This window comes from Lepidochelys kempii, chromosome 8, assembly GCF_965140265.1.
Source record: "Lepidochelys kempii isolate rLepKem1 chromosome 8, rLepKem1.hap2, whole genome shotgun sequence".
In the NCBI taxonomy this organism is placed as follows: Eukaryota; Metazoa; Chordata; order Testudines; family Cheloniidae; genus Lepidochelys; species Lepidochelys kempii.
In genome coordinates this window covers 83,112,331-83,131,139 of record NC_133263.1, presented here as the reverse complement: position 1 = coordinate 83,131,139, position 18,809 = coordinate 83,112,331, and the positions used below count along the sequence as shown (strand labels likewise).

At 40.9% G+C, this 18,809-nt stretch overlaps 1 protein-coding gene across 3 annotated transcripts in view; it reads left to right on the top strand.

The window, feature by feature from the left end:
- Positions 1–903: 903 nt before the first annotated feature.
- The window catches only part of GIPC2 (GIPC PDZ domain containing family member 2), a 46,299-nt gene continuing 28,393 nt past the window's right edge, over positions 904–18,809 (top strand). The window contains exons 1-2 of one of the 3 annotated variants that reach the window (XM_073357267.1): positions 904–1,377; positions 12,862–13,047. In XM_073357267.1, coding sequence (XP_073213368.1) covers positions 1,108–1,377; positions 12,862–13,047 — 456 coding nt within the window. In that variant the 5' untranslated portion in view covers positions 904–1,107. The remainder of the gene's footprint in view (positions 1,378–12,861; positions 13,048–18,809) is intronic. The other 2 variants (XM_073357265.1, XM_073357266.1) reach the window with 2 other exon arrangements.

The following is an 18,809-nucleotide window of genomic DNA, read 5'->3' as shown; positions in this document are numbered from 1 at the left end:
TATAATTCCATTGTTGGTGAGGAACAGGTGCCATTAAGAAGCCTCTAAAGCTTTGCTTAAGAAGTTAGGGTTAGTGACCTTTGAAGGAATTATAGCCACATTACATACAGTTGCAGGTGAATTACTTTATATATACAAGGGGTGGTAAGAATCCTTTTCTGTGCTATTTTTTGTCTTATAGTATCCTGGATACAGATCTATTTTGATCAATATTTAGTATCTTGCTTTTGAAATGGGAACCACAGACACTTGGCTAAATAGCTTGATGCACTGTACAGTTTAATTGTGGCTTCTTTTCAGAATGTAGGGATGGAAAAAACCTACATTATTACAAACTATGGTCCATCTTTCAGTCACTGAAGAATTGTGATTATTTTCTTTTGTACATTGACTATGTTTTAATGATGCAGTCTCGTTTTAAATGTCCCAAGCAAAGAAGCTTTCCATTGCTTCCCTTTGGAAACTTTAATAGGATAACAGATCTTTGTCAGGAAGTCTTATTTATGAATGCTATCTAGTCTTCAATTTCTCTTTCCTGATTTCACCCCCTTATTCTGGGTCCTCCTCATATCAGCCACCCTCCAGTCTTCCTATTTGCATCTATGCTTTTCCTGCACATCAGTGTCCTCTCCTGTAACTGTCCTGTTGTAACTTACCCCTCCGTGAAGGGGATACAGCCAAGCAGGGGACAGGTACTCTGGCTCTGGCAATGAAGGATCACCATTGTCCTAAAGGTGGGGCAAATCACTGCGCTAGCCCTTGCTGCACCGACCCTTACAACTTCATTCCCCCAACTGCAACGTCCTTTTAAAGGCGGGATTCCTTTCAACAGGAGGAGGAGGAGCAGGAGCAAGGCCCTGGCTGTGTAACCCGCACTCGGGGACGTGGTGCCGCACTGGGCCAGGCTGCTCCGGTCCCCGAGCAGGGGAGGGGCGCTGCCCGGGGCAGGGAGCAGCGCGCCTGCCATTGGCCGCCGGCTGCCATCACCTGGCGGCCGGGGATGGGCGTGTGCCAGCCGGCAGTCTCAGGGCGCGCCCGAGGCAGGGGCAGAGTCCAGCCTGGGGGGAGTCGCTGTGGGTGCGCGGGGAGGCCGCTGGGGTGCGCGCCATGCCTCTGCGGCTGCGGGGCAAGAAGAAGGGCAAGTCCAAGGAGACCTCCAAGCTGGTGGAGAGCGAGGAGGCGGCTGCGGCCCGCGGGGGAGGCGAGGCTGCGGCCGCGGCCGCGGCCGCGCCGCCCGCTCCTGCCCAGCCCGGGGCCCGGCTGCTCTTCCACACGCAGCTGGCGCACGGCAGCCCCACCGGCCGCGTGGGGGGCTTCGCCAGCGTGAGGGAGCTGTACGAGCAGATCGGCCAGGCGTACCGCATCCCCGCCGCCGAGGTGAGCGCAGGGCACAGCACCGGCCCGGGCTGGGGTGCGGGGCTGCCCCATCCCCTCCGCGCCTGGCCCGGGCAGCCCAGCCAGCCACAGCGCGGAAACTCCGGGGGAGCCGCTGCTGCTCCCCGTACGGCCTGGTGAGCGCACCTGCCCCGCGGGAAGCTGTCCTGGCAAGGCAGAGCCTGTTGGCGGCAGGCGGAAAGGTGCAGCTCCCCGGGGGAGGAGAGGGAGTTGGCTTTACAGAGGCTTGCTTTGCCCTGAGGTAAGGAGGCGCGTTCAGCGCCCCCGCTGCCGGGCACCGCCGCGTGCGCTGGGGAGAGGCCCAGGGAGGCAGGTTGTTCTAACCCCGGTTCCGGGGAGCCCTGGCGTTCACCACGGCGGTGCCGCTTGCAGCAGAAGTTTCTGTTGCTCTCCCACGGGACCAACGGGCGCGCTGCGGGACGCTCCGTGCGACACGGGAGTGCAAACGGCGTGACACATTATATTGTCAAAACGTGACACACACAAAGCAGCCTTTGCACAATGGAACCAGTGGCCACCTTGTTTTTAATGGGCTGTTGTCTCTTGTTTAAATATATTTGAATGAAAGGAACATCAGGGACTAGATATCCAGTCAGTTTAAACATGAGTTTAGAGTAGCTTCAGGTAATACAGGTGCCCCCCTCCCCCGAAAATTGTTTTGGTTTTACAGTCATTTTTCTCAAAAAGAAAAGGTGCATCCGATGAAGTGAGCTGTAGCTCACGAAAGCTTATGCGCAAATAAATTGGTTAGTCTCTAGGGTGCCACAAGTCCTCCTTTTCTTTCTGCGAATACAGACTAACACGGCTGCTACTCTGAAACCTGTCATTTTTCTATTTTTCAAAACGTTTTTCCTTCTCCTGTTGCTGTTTCAAAAGACTCACAGAAACAGAGGAGACAGTGGACTGAATACATGGTCAGTGCTGTCAAGTGCAAATACAATTTGTTCTCTAATCACTTTGGCTGTATCTGCATTGGGGGGAAATGTATCATCTTACAGACCTAACACATTTTAACTAGTATGGTGTTCAACACAATTTAACACTTATAAATTTAGGAAAACACATTTATTTGGCTCAGTTTTATTAACTTGCATAGTGGGGAAGAATAATTCCCTTCAGAGCAGGAATTACTGGGCTACATGATCATTGTGGTTCCTTCTGGCTTAAAAATCAATGGATGTAAGTGACTACAAGAAGCAAGACCATGAAAAATCAGACTCATGATTTTTAACCTTAGCATTCCTTTAACTTCAAAATTATGGGGTAGTGAGGGTAAATTAAGGAAGCAGTGTAGGATGCTCCCTTCCCAGACAAATAAAGAATTAATTAAAAAGGCCAACTATTAAGGCACATGAATAAAAGCCGTGGTAGGAAGGTCCACCCTTTCCTTAATAGAAACCCTCTTTGATCCCTTTTTGAGTCAAGTTTTAAAACTGATTTGTTTGGATTATGGTTTACTTGTGTTTGTAAATGCATTGTTTTCATTTTAGCATGACAGTGAGCCTATGCAACTGTTCCTTGATGTAGCTGTGGACACTTTACAGCTTTAAATGTCAAACTAAAACAAAGTGTAAATATTTTGAAATACTTAAGTTTGATTTTTACATTTAAAAGTTTGGTTTTTTTGGGGTTTTATAAAGTATGATTGTGTCTTGTCAGTATTGTCTGGTTCCTTTATTTCTGGTATAGTGGAAAAAAGAGTAGATTTTGATCTAGGAGACAGACCTAGCAGTGTTTCCCTGTACTAACATTGTAGTAAATTATCCCAAAGACAAAGAGTGGCCATATTGTTGAAAACATACTCTACCTAGTCATTCAGTTTCATTCAGTAATTAAGAACTAACTACATTTTTCATTTTCCCCATGCACCAGTCCTTGTCCTTTCCCATTTCTCTTTGATCCTCTGTCTCCCTTCCCCATTGATTCTCTATTCCCTTCAGTTTCAAGGTTCATAGAAATGCAGGCCTGGAAGGGAATGCTGGAGGTCATCTTGTCCATTTCCTTGCACTGAGGCAGGACTAAATATACCTAGTTAGACCTCTCCTGACAGGTGTTTGTTTAACTTGTTCTCCAATCCAGTGTAATCCAATGATGGGGATTCCACAGCCTCCCTTGGAAATCTATTCCAATATTTAACTATCCTTCTAGTTTGGTCTTTCTAACCTAAATCTCCCTTGCTGCAGATTATACCCATTATTCCTTGTCTTACCTGCAGTGGACATGGAGAACAATTGATAACCATCCTCTTTATAACAACTCTTAACATAAGACTGTTGTTAGGTCCCCCCACTTGGTCATCTTTTCTCAAGACTAACCATGCCCAGTGTTTTTTTTTTAACTTTTCCTCATAGGTCAGGTTTTCAAAACCTTTTTCATTTTTGTTGCTCTTCTCTGCACTGTCTCCAATTTATCCACATCTTTGCCAAAGTATGGTGCCCAGAAATGGACACAGTAGTCCAGCTGAGGCCTCACAGTGCCAACTACAGTGGAGCAATTTACCTTCTGTCTCTTACATACAGTACAACACTCCTGTAAATACACCCCAGAAAGCTATTAACCTTTTTGACAGCTGCATCGTGTTGTTGGCTCATTTTCAGTTTGTGATTTACTAAAGCCCCACATCCTTTTCAGCAGTACTACTCCCTATCAAGTTTTTCCCCATGTTGTATCTGTGCCTTTGATTTTTTTTCCTTTCTAAGTGTAGTACAGTAGAACCTCAGAGTTATGAACACCAGAGTTATGAACTGACCAGTTCTATACAGCGGTGACCAAAATTGGACTCCAGTAGAGGCCTAGCCAGTGCTGAGTAGAAGTGGTACTATCACCTCCTGTGACTTGCATGCTATGCCTCTGTTAATACAACCCAAAATTGTATTTGCTTTTTTTGCAACAGCATTGCAATGTTGACTTGTGTTGAGGTTGTGATCCACCACAATTCCCAGATCCTTCTCAGCTGTGCTGCTGCCAAGCCAGTTATCCCCCATTCTGTATTTGTGCATCTGATTTTTCTTCCCTAAATGTAGCACCTTACATTTATCTTCGTGGAATTTCATTTTGTTATCTATAGCCCAGTTCTCCAATTTAGCAAGATCCCTTTTAATTTTAGCTCTATCCTCTAAAGTGTTTGCAATTCTCTCCCCTCCACCCGCCAGCATTGTGTCTCTGCAAATTTAATCAGTATGCTTTCTATTCCTACATCCAGATCATTAATAAAGATGTTAAATAACACTGGACCCAGAACACATCCCTGTGAAACCCCACTTGAGACCTCCTTCCAGCCTGACATAATTCCATTAGTAGTTTGTTTGCGGTTGTTTAACCAATTATGTATCCACTTAATTGTAGTTCTACCGAGCCTGAATTTCTCCAGCTTACTTATGAGAATGTCATGTGGGACTGTGTCAAAAGTCTTGCTAAAGTCAAGTATATTATGTCCACTGTATTCCCCCATCCACCAAACTAGTTACCTTGTCAAAGAAGGAAATCAAGCTCGTTTGACATGATTTGTTCTTAGTAAATCCATGCTGGCTGCTAGTGATCACCCTTTCATCCTCCAACTCTTTGCAAATTGAATGTTTTAAGTATATACATTGCTCTAGTAGCTTCCTTGGTACCAAGGTCAGGCTGACTGGTCAATAGTTCCCTGGCTTCTCCTTTTACCTTTTTAAAAGATGGGCACTGTGTTAGCCCTTCTCCAGTCTTCTGGGACCAGTCCTGTCATCCATGAGTTTGCAAATATTATTGCCAGTGGCTCTGAGATTTCTTCAGCTAATTCCTTCATCACCCTTACATGAATAGCATCAGGCCCTGCTCCCTTGAATTCGTTCATATTAGTCAGAAGATCTCTGATGTGTTCTTTACTTATCCTGTTCTTCATTGCTTCCCCTTTATTGTTGATGATAACTTTGCTAGTCATCCAGTCACATGTTATTTTTTGTTTGAAGACTGAAGCAAAGTAACAGGTTTCAGAGTAACAGCCGTATTAGTCTGTATTCGCAAAAAGAAAAGGAGTACTTGTGGCACCTTAGAGACTAACCAATTTATCTGAGCATAAGCTTTCGTGAGCTACAGCTCACTTCATCGGATGCATACGTATGCATACGATGAAGTGAGCTGTAGCTCACGAAAGCTTATGCTCAGATAAATTGGTTAGTCTCTAAGGTGCCACAAGTACTCCTTTTCTTGAAGCATAGTAGGCACTGAGCAGCTCCACCTTCTTAGCATCTTGCTTACTTTTTCCATTGAGCAGCAGACCACACCATCCCTGATCTTTTTTTGTTGCTGACGTATTTGTAGAACCCTTCTTGTTGTTTCTTGCCAGTTGTAACTCATTCTTTGCCTTGGCTTTCCTGATTTTGTCCCTACACACTTATGCTATTCCTATGTATATTTCTTTGGTCACATGCCCCAATTCCTGTATGTATCCTTTTTAGTTTTTAGATAGCTAAAAAGCTCCTTGTGTCACCACACTGGTCTCCTGGGGCTCTTCTTATCTTTCCTCTGCATCAGAATAGCTTGATGTTGGATCTCTAGTATTACATCTTTTAGGAACTGCCAGCCCCCTTGAACTCCTTTTCTTCCTAATTGGTCTCTTCATGGGTCCATGCCTACTATTTTTCTGAGATGGTTGAAATCTGCCTTTTTGAAGTCCAGTGTTTTGCTGTTCTCAAATCTTTCTTAGGATCTTGAATTCTATCAGATTATGATCACTTCCTCCCAAGTTTCTGACCACCTTTGCATTTGCAACTAATTCATCCCTTTTGATCAAAACAAGATACAAAATGGACGACACCCTAGTTGGTTCCTCAACTTTCTGAATCAGAATGTCCCCTACACATGCTAGAAACTTGCAGGACATATTATGTATTAGTCTTCCAACAAATATGAGGGAAGTTTAAAATCTCCCATTAATACTAGCTCATGTTACCTGCTTGACGAATGTCATCTACTTCCTCTTCTTGATTTGGTGATCTATAGTAAACGCCCACCATAATATCACTACTATTCCTTTCCCTTTTTATCCTCACCCAGATACTCTCAGTAGGTCTTCCGCTCACTTCCTCTAGGACCTTAAAGCAAGTGTATACATTCTTGACATACAGCGCAATGCCTTCTCCTTTATTCCCATGCCTATCCTTCTGGAACAAGCCATATCCCTCACTGTTGGTCCTCCAATCATGGGAATTGTCCTACCGAGTCTCTGTAACACCAGTTAAGTCATAATTTTCTTCATATATCATGACTTCCACTTCATCCTGCTTGTTCCCCATACTCCTTGCATAGGTATACAGGCATCAAAGATATTTTGCAGACTTCCCCTGTTGTTTTTCTTCTTGCGCCTTTACTGCAGTTATGGTTTCTAGTCCCTTCTCCAGAATTTAGCCCTTTTCCCTTGTCTTCATTATTCAAGCCTAGATGCTCATGGGCCGGATTTTTGTCACCACCCCCCCCAAGACCTTGTTTAAAACTCTCCTTATCAGATTAGCCAGACAATGTCCACAGTTGCTCTTACAGTATTCAATAGGTGGAGTCCATCCCAGCACAGTAATTCTCTTTCTTGGGAAACAATAATTGATAAATGATAGGTTATTGTACTGTAAACAATGAGTCAGTCCCTTATCTTGCTAAGTAACCAAAGTTTGCAGGTCTTAGCAAAAGTTGTGGTTAAACTTTGAAACACAGCTGTATAAAAATTTATTGAGTTATATCCGCTTGTGCTAGTGACAAAAATAAGGGCTTGTCCATATAAGAAATTTGCACGAATTTAATGTAAATTGGTTTAAAACAGTCTTGGGCAAACTGCTCTAAAACTCTGTGTAGAATCTCTTATTTCAGTTTGAAAGTTGCTTATTTCAGTTTAGCTTAAGTTGATAAGGGATTCACCCATGTATTTGTCCAGTTGCTTCAAGGAGATGTTCCTGACCAATTAATAGGATTTCAGGCCATGTTTAACATAAGAAAGTTTTGTACATCCTTTGTGATGGGTGGGCGGAAATACAGTTAGAATCTAAATAATTGTTTCATGAACATGATTAAATGCTAATGACGTTGTTTTTATTTCTTCTGCTTTGAATTTTTGGAAAATTGTTTTCTTTCCTGCAGGGCTTTGAAAGTAGTTTTCAGAACTTGAAATTGCCATTTACATGCATATGATTGACTAATGCTGTATTAACTTAAAACAGTGGTAATGAAGCCTTTAACTTCTGCATTGGCAGTCCTCCAAGATGTAACAAATATAAGTATACTTTTAACTTGTAGATTCTGTAATAGTATAATATGTCGTGTAGATGTATCTTTAATATGTTACTTTGTCTATTTAGTTGTCCTGAATAGAAGCATTTGTTCACTAAGAAAGGAGAGAGCATACAGGGTGATTCAGTTTTTATTTTTTGACTGGCTGATGCGCTTTCAGGCTAGTATAGAACTGACGCATTTGTAGAAAGTTCTGCAGTCTTGTAGGCTGCAGTGAGAATGCCACCCAGATGAAGGCTAAATAAAGAAACTCTGGATCGTGTTTCTAAATATCACATTTCTGCTCTGTTGCCAATTTTATCTGTTCAGAGGTGTGAAACAAATTACTAGATGAGTGTTCATGTTTGACAAGGTCAAAGCAAGGGCACTATATTTTTCTTAGAAGCAAAAAATTGATGAAATAACATTTGTTCTGTTTCATAATGGAAGAGCATTAAATCACAATTAAACTGATTGAGTTATGATCTAAATCGTGATACAAAGCTTGGAACTTACCATAAATCATTGTAAAGGCATTTTGAATTCGGCTCCCTCAGGAAATAGCATATTTGATGCTGATGGCTTAAAAAGAATGACTGTGTGAAAGTAAAATGTTGGTGATGATGGTGGAGTGATAATTAACCAAAGAACATTTTAGTTACCTAATAGAATAAAACGGAAGTGGTTGGATGAATCTGTAACACTCAGTGGCCAGCTGATGTGCGATTTTCTGACTGGCTGCTAAAATAAGACATTAGAATGTAATGGTTGTTTGGACTATGTGAAATGAGTTGGTGGCTTTAAACCAGTTCCTTATGATATAAAAGTTTCTAGAGCTGTGGAGAGGTGCTTAGGTTATAAATAAAAAAATCAATGAATGATGTGCATAGGATAGAATAGACTGCAGTTTGTTTATTCTAAACTGTGAGGATTCTGCAGCACTTATGGGGTAAAAGCAGCCACTCCTCCCCCCTTTTTCTGCAAGCAGATCAGACTCTAGTACACAAAGACAACATGTCTGCTGGGTAGGACAGTGCCATTTTTATAAAGGCAGTTTTCAGAGTAAAACAGCATGTTAAGATCCAATTCATTTTTGTTCAAACTAAGGGCTGGTCTGCACTCAGAACTTATATTAGCATAGACACATCTCTCAGGAGTATGAAAAATCCACACCTCTGAGAGAGACAGCTAACTCCCTGTCTAGAAAGTGTTAGGTTGACGGAAGAATTCTTCTGTCAACCTAGCTAGCACCTCTTGGGGAGGTGGATTACCTACACTGATGGGAGCCCCCTCAATCTACACTGAAGGCACCACAGCAGCACAAATGCAGCGCTACAACCTTGCTGCTGTGTGTAGACATACCCTCAGACAAGCAGTGCGCTAAGCTTTCTGGGTGCTTTCTTAATTTATAAATACATTAAAAATGCCTTCCTATGGGTGTGTTTTCGAGAATGCTTTCAAGGCTATTCTTGCTACCATTGCCAGCAAGGCAATTCTAAGACCGTCTTTTGTTTCTCCCACTCTTATAATGCCTGTTCAGTGGTTAACGAGCCTTATCTCTACCTCCTAAACTGATTTAAAATTAGGAAATACATTCTTAAGATGTGAAGACAGAGGACTCATACCAGATGTTGCACAGGCTTTTTTAAAGTCTGGGACTCTCAGTAATTAAATTCTTTCTGCAGCCGGGCGGTATGTACCTTCCATTTTTTATGAGTTGATCTGAACTCATGCACAACCTCAGTGCTGAGTAACAGGTTAGGCACCTGCTTCTGTCCTCACAATTTAATTTGTCTGATTTCACTGGAGTTATTTCTGATTTACACTGGTATAAGTGAAATCAAAACCAGGCCAACCCAAAGGGCTGCTATCAGAATTTTTCCAGGCACTTCAAAGTTGATGGGAGTGTAATAAGGGTGCTGAGTCAGGAGCTAAGTCAGTACCCTACTGTTACTCAAATTCCCCACCACTATAGATTAATTGGGACTTAATTAGAGGATCAATTAACAAGTGGTGCTACAATTGAAGGGCTAATTAGAGGGGGAGGCAACCCCAGCAGCAGAGAGCAAATAAATGGAGAGGAAGGAAGCCCTGGAGGAGAAGGGAGCTGAGAGACTGAAGGAAGGCAGAACTGGCTGCTGCTAGCATTGCTCCCTTCCTCCAGAGGGGGTAGCCTGCTGGAACAGTATAAGGACACATGGTGGGGATGAAGGAGAACTAGAGTGGGTGTGGTCTACACTTAAGGTGAAAGAGGACTTTAGGGGACCACCCTGGGACAGGGAGATCAAAGGTTTTTCTTGAATAGGCTGTCAGTTAAAGAGTTACACTGGCAGTTAGCATTTAAAAAAAAATTAAATGTCCAAAGGGTTTAGCAGTTTCTTTGAACCACATCCTCTCAGGCAAAGACTGCTGTTCGCTGTAAACTGTGGCATATTTCAATGACAGGTTTCAGAGTAACAGCCGTGTTAGTCTGTATTTGCAAAAAGAAAAGGAGTACTTGTGGCACCTTAGAGACTAACCAATTTATTTGAGCATAAGCTTTTGTGAGCTACATCTGATGAAGTGAGCTGTAGTTCACAAAAGCTTGTGCTCAAATAAATTGGTTAGTCTCTAAGGTGCCACAAGTACTCCTTTTCTTTTTGCATGTTTCAATGACTGACTCTATTTAATCAATGCATGCTATGAATAAATGTGCATTCTTCTTTCCATGAAGAAACTTAGCTACATTATGTATACTATTTTGCAGGCTGCTTGTTGTTAACAGTCTACTGTTATGGATGTTTTGAAAATGTCTTGATGTTGTAATAGTACAAAATGAAACCTAATTCAAGGCCCTTAATGTTGCTTCTCACAGCAAAAAGATTGTCCCAGAAATGTTTTATTGAACAAGTATCTCTTTTTGTTTGAGAAGAAAGCTAAAGTTCAGCTTCTCTGCTGGACAAGTTTCTGGAGAAACAACAACCCTCCACACCACCCCAAAAAACCCTACCATAATTCTGACAAAAGACTTGTTTACGATTTAATGTAATGGTATTGCAGAAAAATCTTTCCTAGTTATTTAGTGCTGTTCAGTTCATTCTCCCACTGAGGTGTGCAACCTCTGTTTGCCTCAGTGGGAGTGGGTCTGCAAATTCCCGCATGCTTATATCACTATGCAAACAAAAATATGTATTAATATCAGCAATTAGCAAAAGACAATGAATTATGATTTTCTATCCACTTTTCTACTTTGAAGTATGCTATTGGAAGCTGATATTCAGATTGCGCTAGGGAATGAGAGGTAATGATTTTAAGCCAGTGGTTCCCTCTAGAGTTACCCTGATTGGACATGGAGTTTCTTCTGTCTACAGTTTCATTGGGGAGCACCATAAATACTCCCACCATTCGCACTACCCCCACAGACCACCGTGATATACAAAAAGACCTGTGGGAGGTGAAGTGGACAGGGAGGTATTGAGAGTTCTGCTGGCAAAAGCTATATTCTGAAATTGTCTGAGTGGGGCATAGCACATTTTTTGAAATTTTGTGCTGTAGTTATGTAGAAGGATGCTAAATATAAAAAATAGGGCGTGTAGGGAATTCACCAACACAGCATCCACAATGTCCTGAACAGAAAACTTCTTCTAGGAAGTGAACAGTTTGGGAATCTTACTGCTGCGGCCTGCAATTTGGACTCTTTTCTCTCCTGGTTGGTATAAGCTTTGACACGGGAGCTGGGTTGATTATTGGTGGAAACAGAGTGCGAAATGAGCAAGACACATGCTCAGGAAACCACTTCAAGGTGCTGATGATCTCCCCAGATTCATTCACCTCGGTCGTGCCTCTGGGCCACATGGAGGTTAGCTTCTTAACAGAGATTAGGGAGAGGAAAGGTAGGTTGTGATGTTTTACCTGCCGGGGATCAGCTGTCCAACTCCCCCAGCTATCTGCAACACAAGCACTCCTCTCCAGGTCTTGCAGGCCCTACTGCCTCTCGGCAGGTTAGAGATAGGCACACTCCAGCCATCCACGCATCAACCTGGAACATCCAGCCCGTGATCCATTAGATACCTGCAGTATTCACAGATTTGCTGCTTTCAAAGAAACAGCCCAGCCCAGTTTACCAGTCAAACCTTTAGGTCACCTCTCTGCTCAACACACAGCACTTAGATATGTTTACACTGAAATCAAGCATAAGTTTATGTAACAGAGTGTAGAGATTCAAGTAATAGCAAGTTAGAAGTATTGCAAACACATGGTTATATATAAAATAAAATCATAACACACATTCAAGAACCTAGTTTTAATTAATTAGATACTCTTAGGTCTTGTAGAGTATGGCTCAACCAAAGTCCTCATAGTATTTTACAGTGAGGCTTTGCTGTGATACCCCCTTTCATGAAACAGGCATGCTGTCAGCTCATCTCCTAGGTGAAGGACCCAATGTGTTCTTTTGCCTCCCAAGATATACAAGTCCTATCCTTTGTCTTCATTCATAAACAGGATACCCCTCTGCTGCTTTGTTTCTTCCTTTAGATTTTCTGTTGTAGATTTTGCAACCTTTCAACTGGCACCTGGTTTAGTATGCAAATAGGCCTCCATTGTGAGGCAGATAATACACAAATGGATAGATAGGGCGATAAGTGTCTGTTACCTGCTCCCTGAAAGGGACCTGTCAGAGACATGTCATCTCCTGGTGACCTGCCTTAACTCCAAGACCTTAAGGAAGTAATTTTCAGTATAGATACATAACTTAAATATTCTCTGTACATAAATTTTTCAATGATTATGATGAAAAGTGAGCTACTGTGTCTTTGTAGAGACCTTACATGTCACTCTTTGATGAACTATTATGCGCATATCTGTCCCAGGAAATCCCTATAAGACCCTGTGCAACCCCCGTGCCCTCTACCAGTTGGTACCAACTCGTGTCTCGGTCGCACATCTATGAGCTAAGGAACTGGATAACATGTACCCTCTCCCCTGCACCCTGATATCTCTTCTCTGTAGAATTTGGGCTATTTAGTACTCTTCTTGTCATATGAGTGGATGGGAATAAGTACTGACGGTTGGACAGAAAATGGGGGTCATCACTTATGACCACAAAGGATTTTTTGCTCCAAACTCATGGGTAATTCAAATTCAGGGAAACAGAATTCTTTCCACTATTTATTTTCCTATCATAATGGAGCTTGCCATGACTGATGAAATATTTTAAAACTCAAATGTAATTGATTTGTTTTGCCTTCTGTGTAGATCATATTTTGCACTTTGAATACGCACAAAATTGATATGGACAACCTCTTAGGAGGGCAGATTGGTCTTGAAGATTTCATATTTGCCCACATAAAGGGATCAAAAAAAGAAGTGGATGTTCTTAAATCTGAGGATTCTCTCGGGCTCACCATTACAGACAATGGAACGGGCTATGCCTTCATAAAGGTAAATTTTAACAGAATCTTTTATATCTAATGCTCTAAGTTTTATTGTTTTTAGTAATCCTCTAGAACTGGAGCCCTTTTACGGCTGAACATTCATCACAATTAAAGAAAAGCAGCAGTCAATCCTGTGTTGAGAGAGCCCTTAGTTTTTTGGATATTGCTCTATTTCTAACCTTTTCATTACTTTCTTAAGTTCTTGAGAAGGTGATGACAGGGCAACTGCTCACTCGTGACAATGAAGTTATCCTAAATTTCTGTCACTCTTGAAGCCTGTTCATTGCACATATAGTGCCCTTCCACTGAATGAAAATAGGCTTCATTGCACTGTCCCTCTTTATTCTGCCTCTGCATTTATTTTACATGCATTAGCAAAGTTAATTGGAGTGCAGCTGGGAAGGGTGAAGAGTGGAAGATTGTCTAGAGAGAGATTTTTTTGATCAGCTGTTTTGATCACTGGTTGTTCGGTTCAGAGCCTACAATGAATTTTGTAAAACGCCCTGAATTTAGGAATATGAACACTGAATTCTCAACAAAACTTTGAATTTCCTAGTACTGTATCAACACTTCGATGCTTAAAAGTCCTAACACCTCCAGTTCCCTTTTTTTGGATGTGCATTGATTAATTTTTTTTTTCTAAAAATGTCTTGAGGATGTTTTAAAGTTCCTCTCTTAAAGCACTCCTGGGAATGATTCTCCCGTCTCTGCTTAGCTGGTAGCATGTGGAGAGAGAAGTGCCAATCACAGGGATTACTGCAGGCTGGGGGCAGATTGGGAAAAAAATAAGTGATAGTATTTTCCCATGCTCCATCAACTCTCTAAATCCTGCTTGCTCATGTCATAAAAATGAGCTGCCATTCACAGTAGATTGTGTAGATCTTCATAATACACCAACACCTTGTCTACATGCAAAAGCTGTACCACTTTAACTGTACCAGTATAGTTAAAGCAGCACAACCCCCTTAGTTGAGTGCAGTTATGCTGGAATGAATGTGCTTATATCAGGGTGCGTCTATACTTCAAACACTGCATCGGTGCAGCTGCACTGCTGTAGTGCTTTAATGAAGATGCTCTACACTGACAGGAGAGAGCTGTCCTGTTGGTGTAGTTAATTCACATCTCTCAGAAGTGGTAGCTATGTCAGTGGGAGAAGCTCTTCTTTCGGCATAGCACTATCTACATGGGGAGGGGCGGGGTGGTGGTGTTAAATCGGTATAAATGTGTTGCTCAGCGGTGCGGATTTTTCACACCCCTGAGTGATGTAGTTATATCGATATAGGTCTGGAATATAGACCAGTCCTCAGTATAGCTTATTTCTGCATGCTAGGGATTGTACAGGTATAAGTATATCAGTAAAAATCACATCCCTGACTGACATAGTTATACTGGAACAAAAACTGTATGTAGACCACACCTTACACCTCAGCTTTCTCTTGTTCCTTGAAAAGCACCAAAATGGCTAACAATCCTGACATTTAAAATGTCAAAAGCTGATTACACTTCAGAGTTTAACACCCTATTGAGCTGAATGGAAGCAATTTTCACTGGACAGAGCTATTGTTTCAGGCTGTCTGCAGACTCAGGCAGACACTACTGTATCATTTTCCTTCATCTCACATTTGGAAGGTTTCCTTTGCAGCCTTGACAGCTAGATACTTATATAAACAAAATCACAGTTTATATTCTGGAACTAAAGATAGCAGTCACCATAGAAAAGTGCAGTCTCACCAAACTGTTGTATACTGGCCTACTCTGGGACCTGGTTTTAGGTGGAGAGGATCCTCTGGTACTGGAAGAATATGAGCAGTGCTTGCAACACTATAAGCCCAAGGAAACTCTGTCCTGGGTTTCAATACACTTCTGAAAAGTTATTTTTAGGGCTGTTAAGCGAATAAAAAAATGAATCATGATTAATCTCACTATTAATAATAGAATACCATTTATTTAAATATTTTTGATATTTTCTATATTTTCAAATATATTGATTTCAATTACAACACAATACAAAGTGTACAGTGCTCACTTTATATTTATGTTTGATTACAAGTATTTGCACTGTAAAAAAACAAAAGAAATAGTATTTTTCAATTCACCTAATACAAGTGCTGTAGTACAATCTCTTTATCATGAAAGTTGAACTTATAAATGTAGAATTATGAACATAAGAACAGCCATACTAGGTCAGAACAAAGTTCCATCTAGCCCAGTATCCTGTCTTCCAACAGTGACCAATGCCAGGTGCCCCAGAGGGAATGAACAGAACAGGTAATCATCAAGTGATACATTCTCTGTCTTCTATTCCCAACTTTTGCCAAACAGAGGCTAGGGACACCATCCCTGTCCATCCTGGCTAATAGTCATTGATGGACCTATCCTCCATGAATTTATCTAGTTCTTTTTTAAACCCTGTTATAGTCTTGGCCTTCACAACAGCCTCTGGCAAAGAGTTCCACAGGTTGACTATGTGTTGTGTGAAGAAATACTTCCTTTAGTTTGTTTTCAATCTGCTGCCTATTAATTTAATTTGTTGACCTCCAGTTCTTGTGTTATGAGAAGGAGTAAATAACACTTCCATATTTACTTTCTCCACACCAGTCATGATTTTATAGACCTCTATCATATCCCCCCTTAGTCGTCTCTTTTCTAAGCTGAAAAGGCCCAGTTTTATTAATCTGTCCTCATATGGAAGCTATTCCATACCCCTAATAATTTTTGTAAAATTTCAGAGTCTGCAAGTCCACTCAGTCCTACTTCTTGTTCAGCCAATTGCTCAGACAAACAAGTTTGTTTACATTTGCAGGAGATAATGCTTACCCGTTTCTTGTTTACAATGTCATCTGAAAGTGAGAACATGCATTCTCATGGCACTGTTGTAGCCAGTGTCACAAGATATTTACGAGCCAGAGGTGCTAAAGATTCGTATATCTCTTCATGATTCAACCACCATTCCAGGGGACCTGTGTCCATGCTGATGATGGGTTCTGCTCTATAACCATCCAAAGCAGTGTGGACCGATGCATGTTCTTTTTCATTATCTGAGTCGGATGCCATCAGTAAAAGGTTGATTTTCTTTTTTGGTGGTTCGGGTTCTGTAGTTTCCACATTGGAGTGTTGGTCCTTACTTCTGAAAGCATGCTCCACACCTTATCCATCTCAGATTTTGGAAGGCACTTCAGATTCTTAAACCTTGGGCTGTATCTATCTTTAGAAATCTCGCATTGGTACCTTCTTTGCATTTTGTGAAGTCTGCAGTGAAAGTGTTCTTAAAATGAATAACGTGCTGGGTCATCATCCGAGACTTCTATAACTTGAAATATATGGCAGAATGTGGATAAAATAGATCAGGGGACATACAATTCTCCCTCAAGGAGTTCAGTCACAAATTTAATTAACACATTTTTTTTAACAAGCATCATCAGCATGGAAGCATGTCCTCTGGAATGGTGGCCGAAGCATGAAGGGGCATACAAATGTTTAGCACATCTGTCACGTAAATACCTTGCAATGCCAACTACAAAAGTGCCATGCAAATGCCTGTTCTCATTTTCTGGTGACATTGTAAATAAGAAGAGGGCAGCATTATCTCCTGTAAATGTAAACAAGCTTGTTTGTCTTAATGATTGGCTGACCAAGAAGTAGGACTGAGTGTACTTGTAGACTCTGAAGTTTTACGTTGTTTTGTTTTTGAGTGCAAAAAGAAAAGGAGTACTTGTGGCACCTTAGAGACTAACCAATTTATTTGAGCATAAGAGCTGTAGCTCACGAAAGCTTATGCTCAAATAAATTGGTTAGTCTCTAAGGTGCCACAAGTACTCCTTTTCTTTTTGCGAATACAGACTAACACGGCTGTTACTCTGAAACCTGTCATTTTTGAGTGCAGTTATATAACAAAAACAAATCTACATGTGTAAGTTACACTTTCATAACAAAGAGATTGCACTACAGTACTTTTATGAGGTGAATTGAAAAATACTATTTTTTGTCATTTTACAGTGCAAATATTTGTAATAAAAATAATATACACTTTGATTTCAATTGCAACACTGAATACAGTATATATGAAAATGTAGAAGAACATCCAAAATATTTAATAAATTTCAATTGGTATTCTATTGTCTAACAGCGCAATTAAAACTGCGATTAATCGTGATTAATTTTTTTGAGTTAATTGTGTGAGTTAACTGCAATTAACCGACAGCCCTAGTTATTTTTATTTATTAAGAGTGGTTGGCATGATAAGACAGGGACAGAGAGCCCAAGGGGAAGAGAAAAGTAATCTGAAAGCCACTTAGATTAGGGATAAATTTAGTGGTAGAAATAAAGGAAGCTTTTTCTAAAATAGCATGTTCAGCATCTGGCCTGTACATTCAAATACATTCGCTGTCTGGAACTGTCACACTGGAGGAACTGGGACATAAACAGAATTAATAGATTCATAAATATTAAGACTAGAGTTGTCAGACTGGCTCCCGATCACCCACTAGGACCTCATGCTTAAATTTAACATCACCTTCAAAACCCCACTCCAGCCCAGAAAACTAATCTCATTTTGTACAGTATCGCCCTTTGTTCTTTCATAGGTCCTTCTGTCACTCTTATCATCATCTTACCTTGTTACTCCATGCGTATGGAAGGCCCTCTCAATCTCCTATGCACCCATCCCCAATTCTCCTTATTTAAAACTTTTCTAAACATCCTCTTCCACTGTGAAGCCCACAAGCATAAGCAAAATAAATAATAAAAACATTTAACTCATTTAAAAATAGTAATAAAACTATTTTGGGCCTCAGCTGTATCTCATCTTTCTTTTAGACTGTCTCTGTCCTTGGAGTTTTTGACAAATATTTTCCACTGTTGCTAGCACCTCTTCTGCTCTACCTGTGGCAACAACAGTGGGGCGCCTAGTATAGATAAAACTCCTGTGGCTGCCAGTGTTTTTAATACCATGTCATCTAATCAGTACAATAATAACAATCCCTGTTGTATTAGGTAATCTGTTGATAGTTATAATCACTTCCTGCTTGTAACTACTTACTGTTCTGTGTTTAAAAGGGTAAGTTTCTAAAGCAGTTGACAGCATGGTCAGATTTTATGGACGAAGTTGAAAACAGTGGTGCTTTTGTTTTAAGATCTAATGTTCTGCTTTATAATAAAAGCATTCATTTCAATTCAGTATTATCATGTCACTTTTGCAAAGCTGTATTCAACAGTCTGTCACCAATTCTATTATAAAATCCTATTTTTAGGGATTTATAGCTAAATGGGAAGATATATTTTGGAGTGAAACTAATCATCCATGAGTTATTATTTGGGGAAAAGGACATTTTTGTAGATGCTTAAGAGCACATCATTATAGTATGATGTACGAAGTTATAGGTGTGCAAATCTGATTATTTAAAACTGGAACAGTGTAATTAATTCTCTGTGCACTGCATTGAAAATGCACGACATACCCTTTAAAATGGACTGTAAACCATTTGAAAATTAAACATTGAATCTCAGTGGCAGTGTCTAGCATAGCCCTGCTTTCTTTTAACAGTCCACCCAAAAGTTATTATAATTAGCCTGGAATACAAAAGGTAGTCTGAAGTACCACATACATGTTTCCAGTCAACACCACTTAATTTGGATCCTGATAATAAGAACATCTGCTTAAGTAAAGAAACTAAGTGGGGATTGAATGTAATGAGATTTCACTGCTTTTGCTAGATACACCTTGCACTTTATAACAGGAATGTGTTGCAGCATTTTGGGCCTGATTCATTG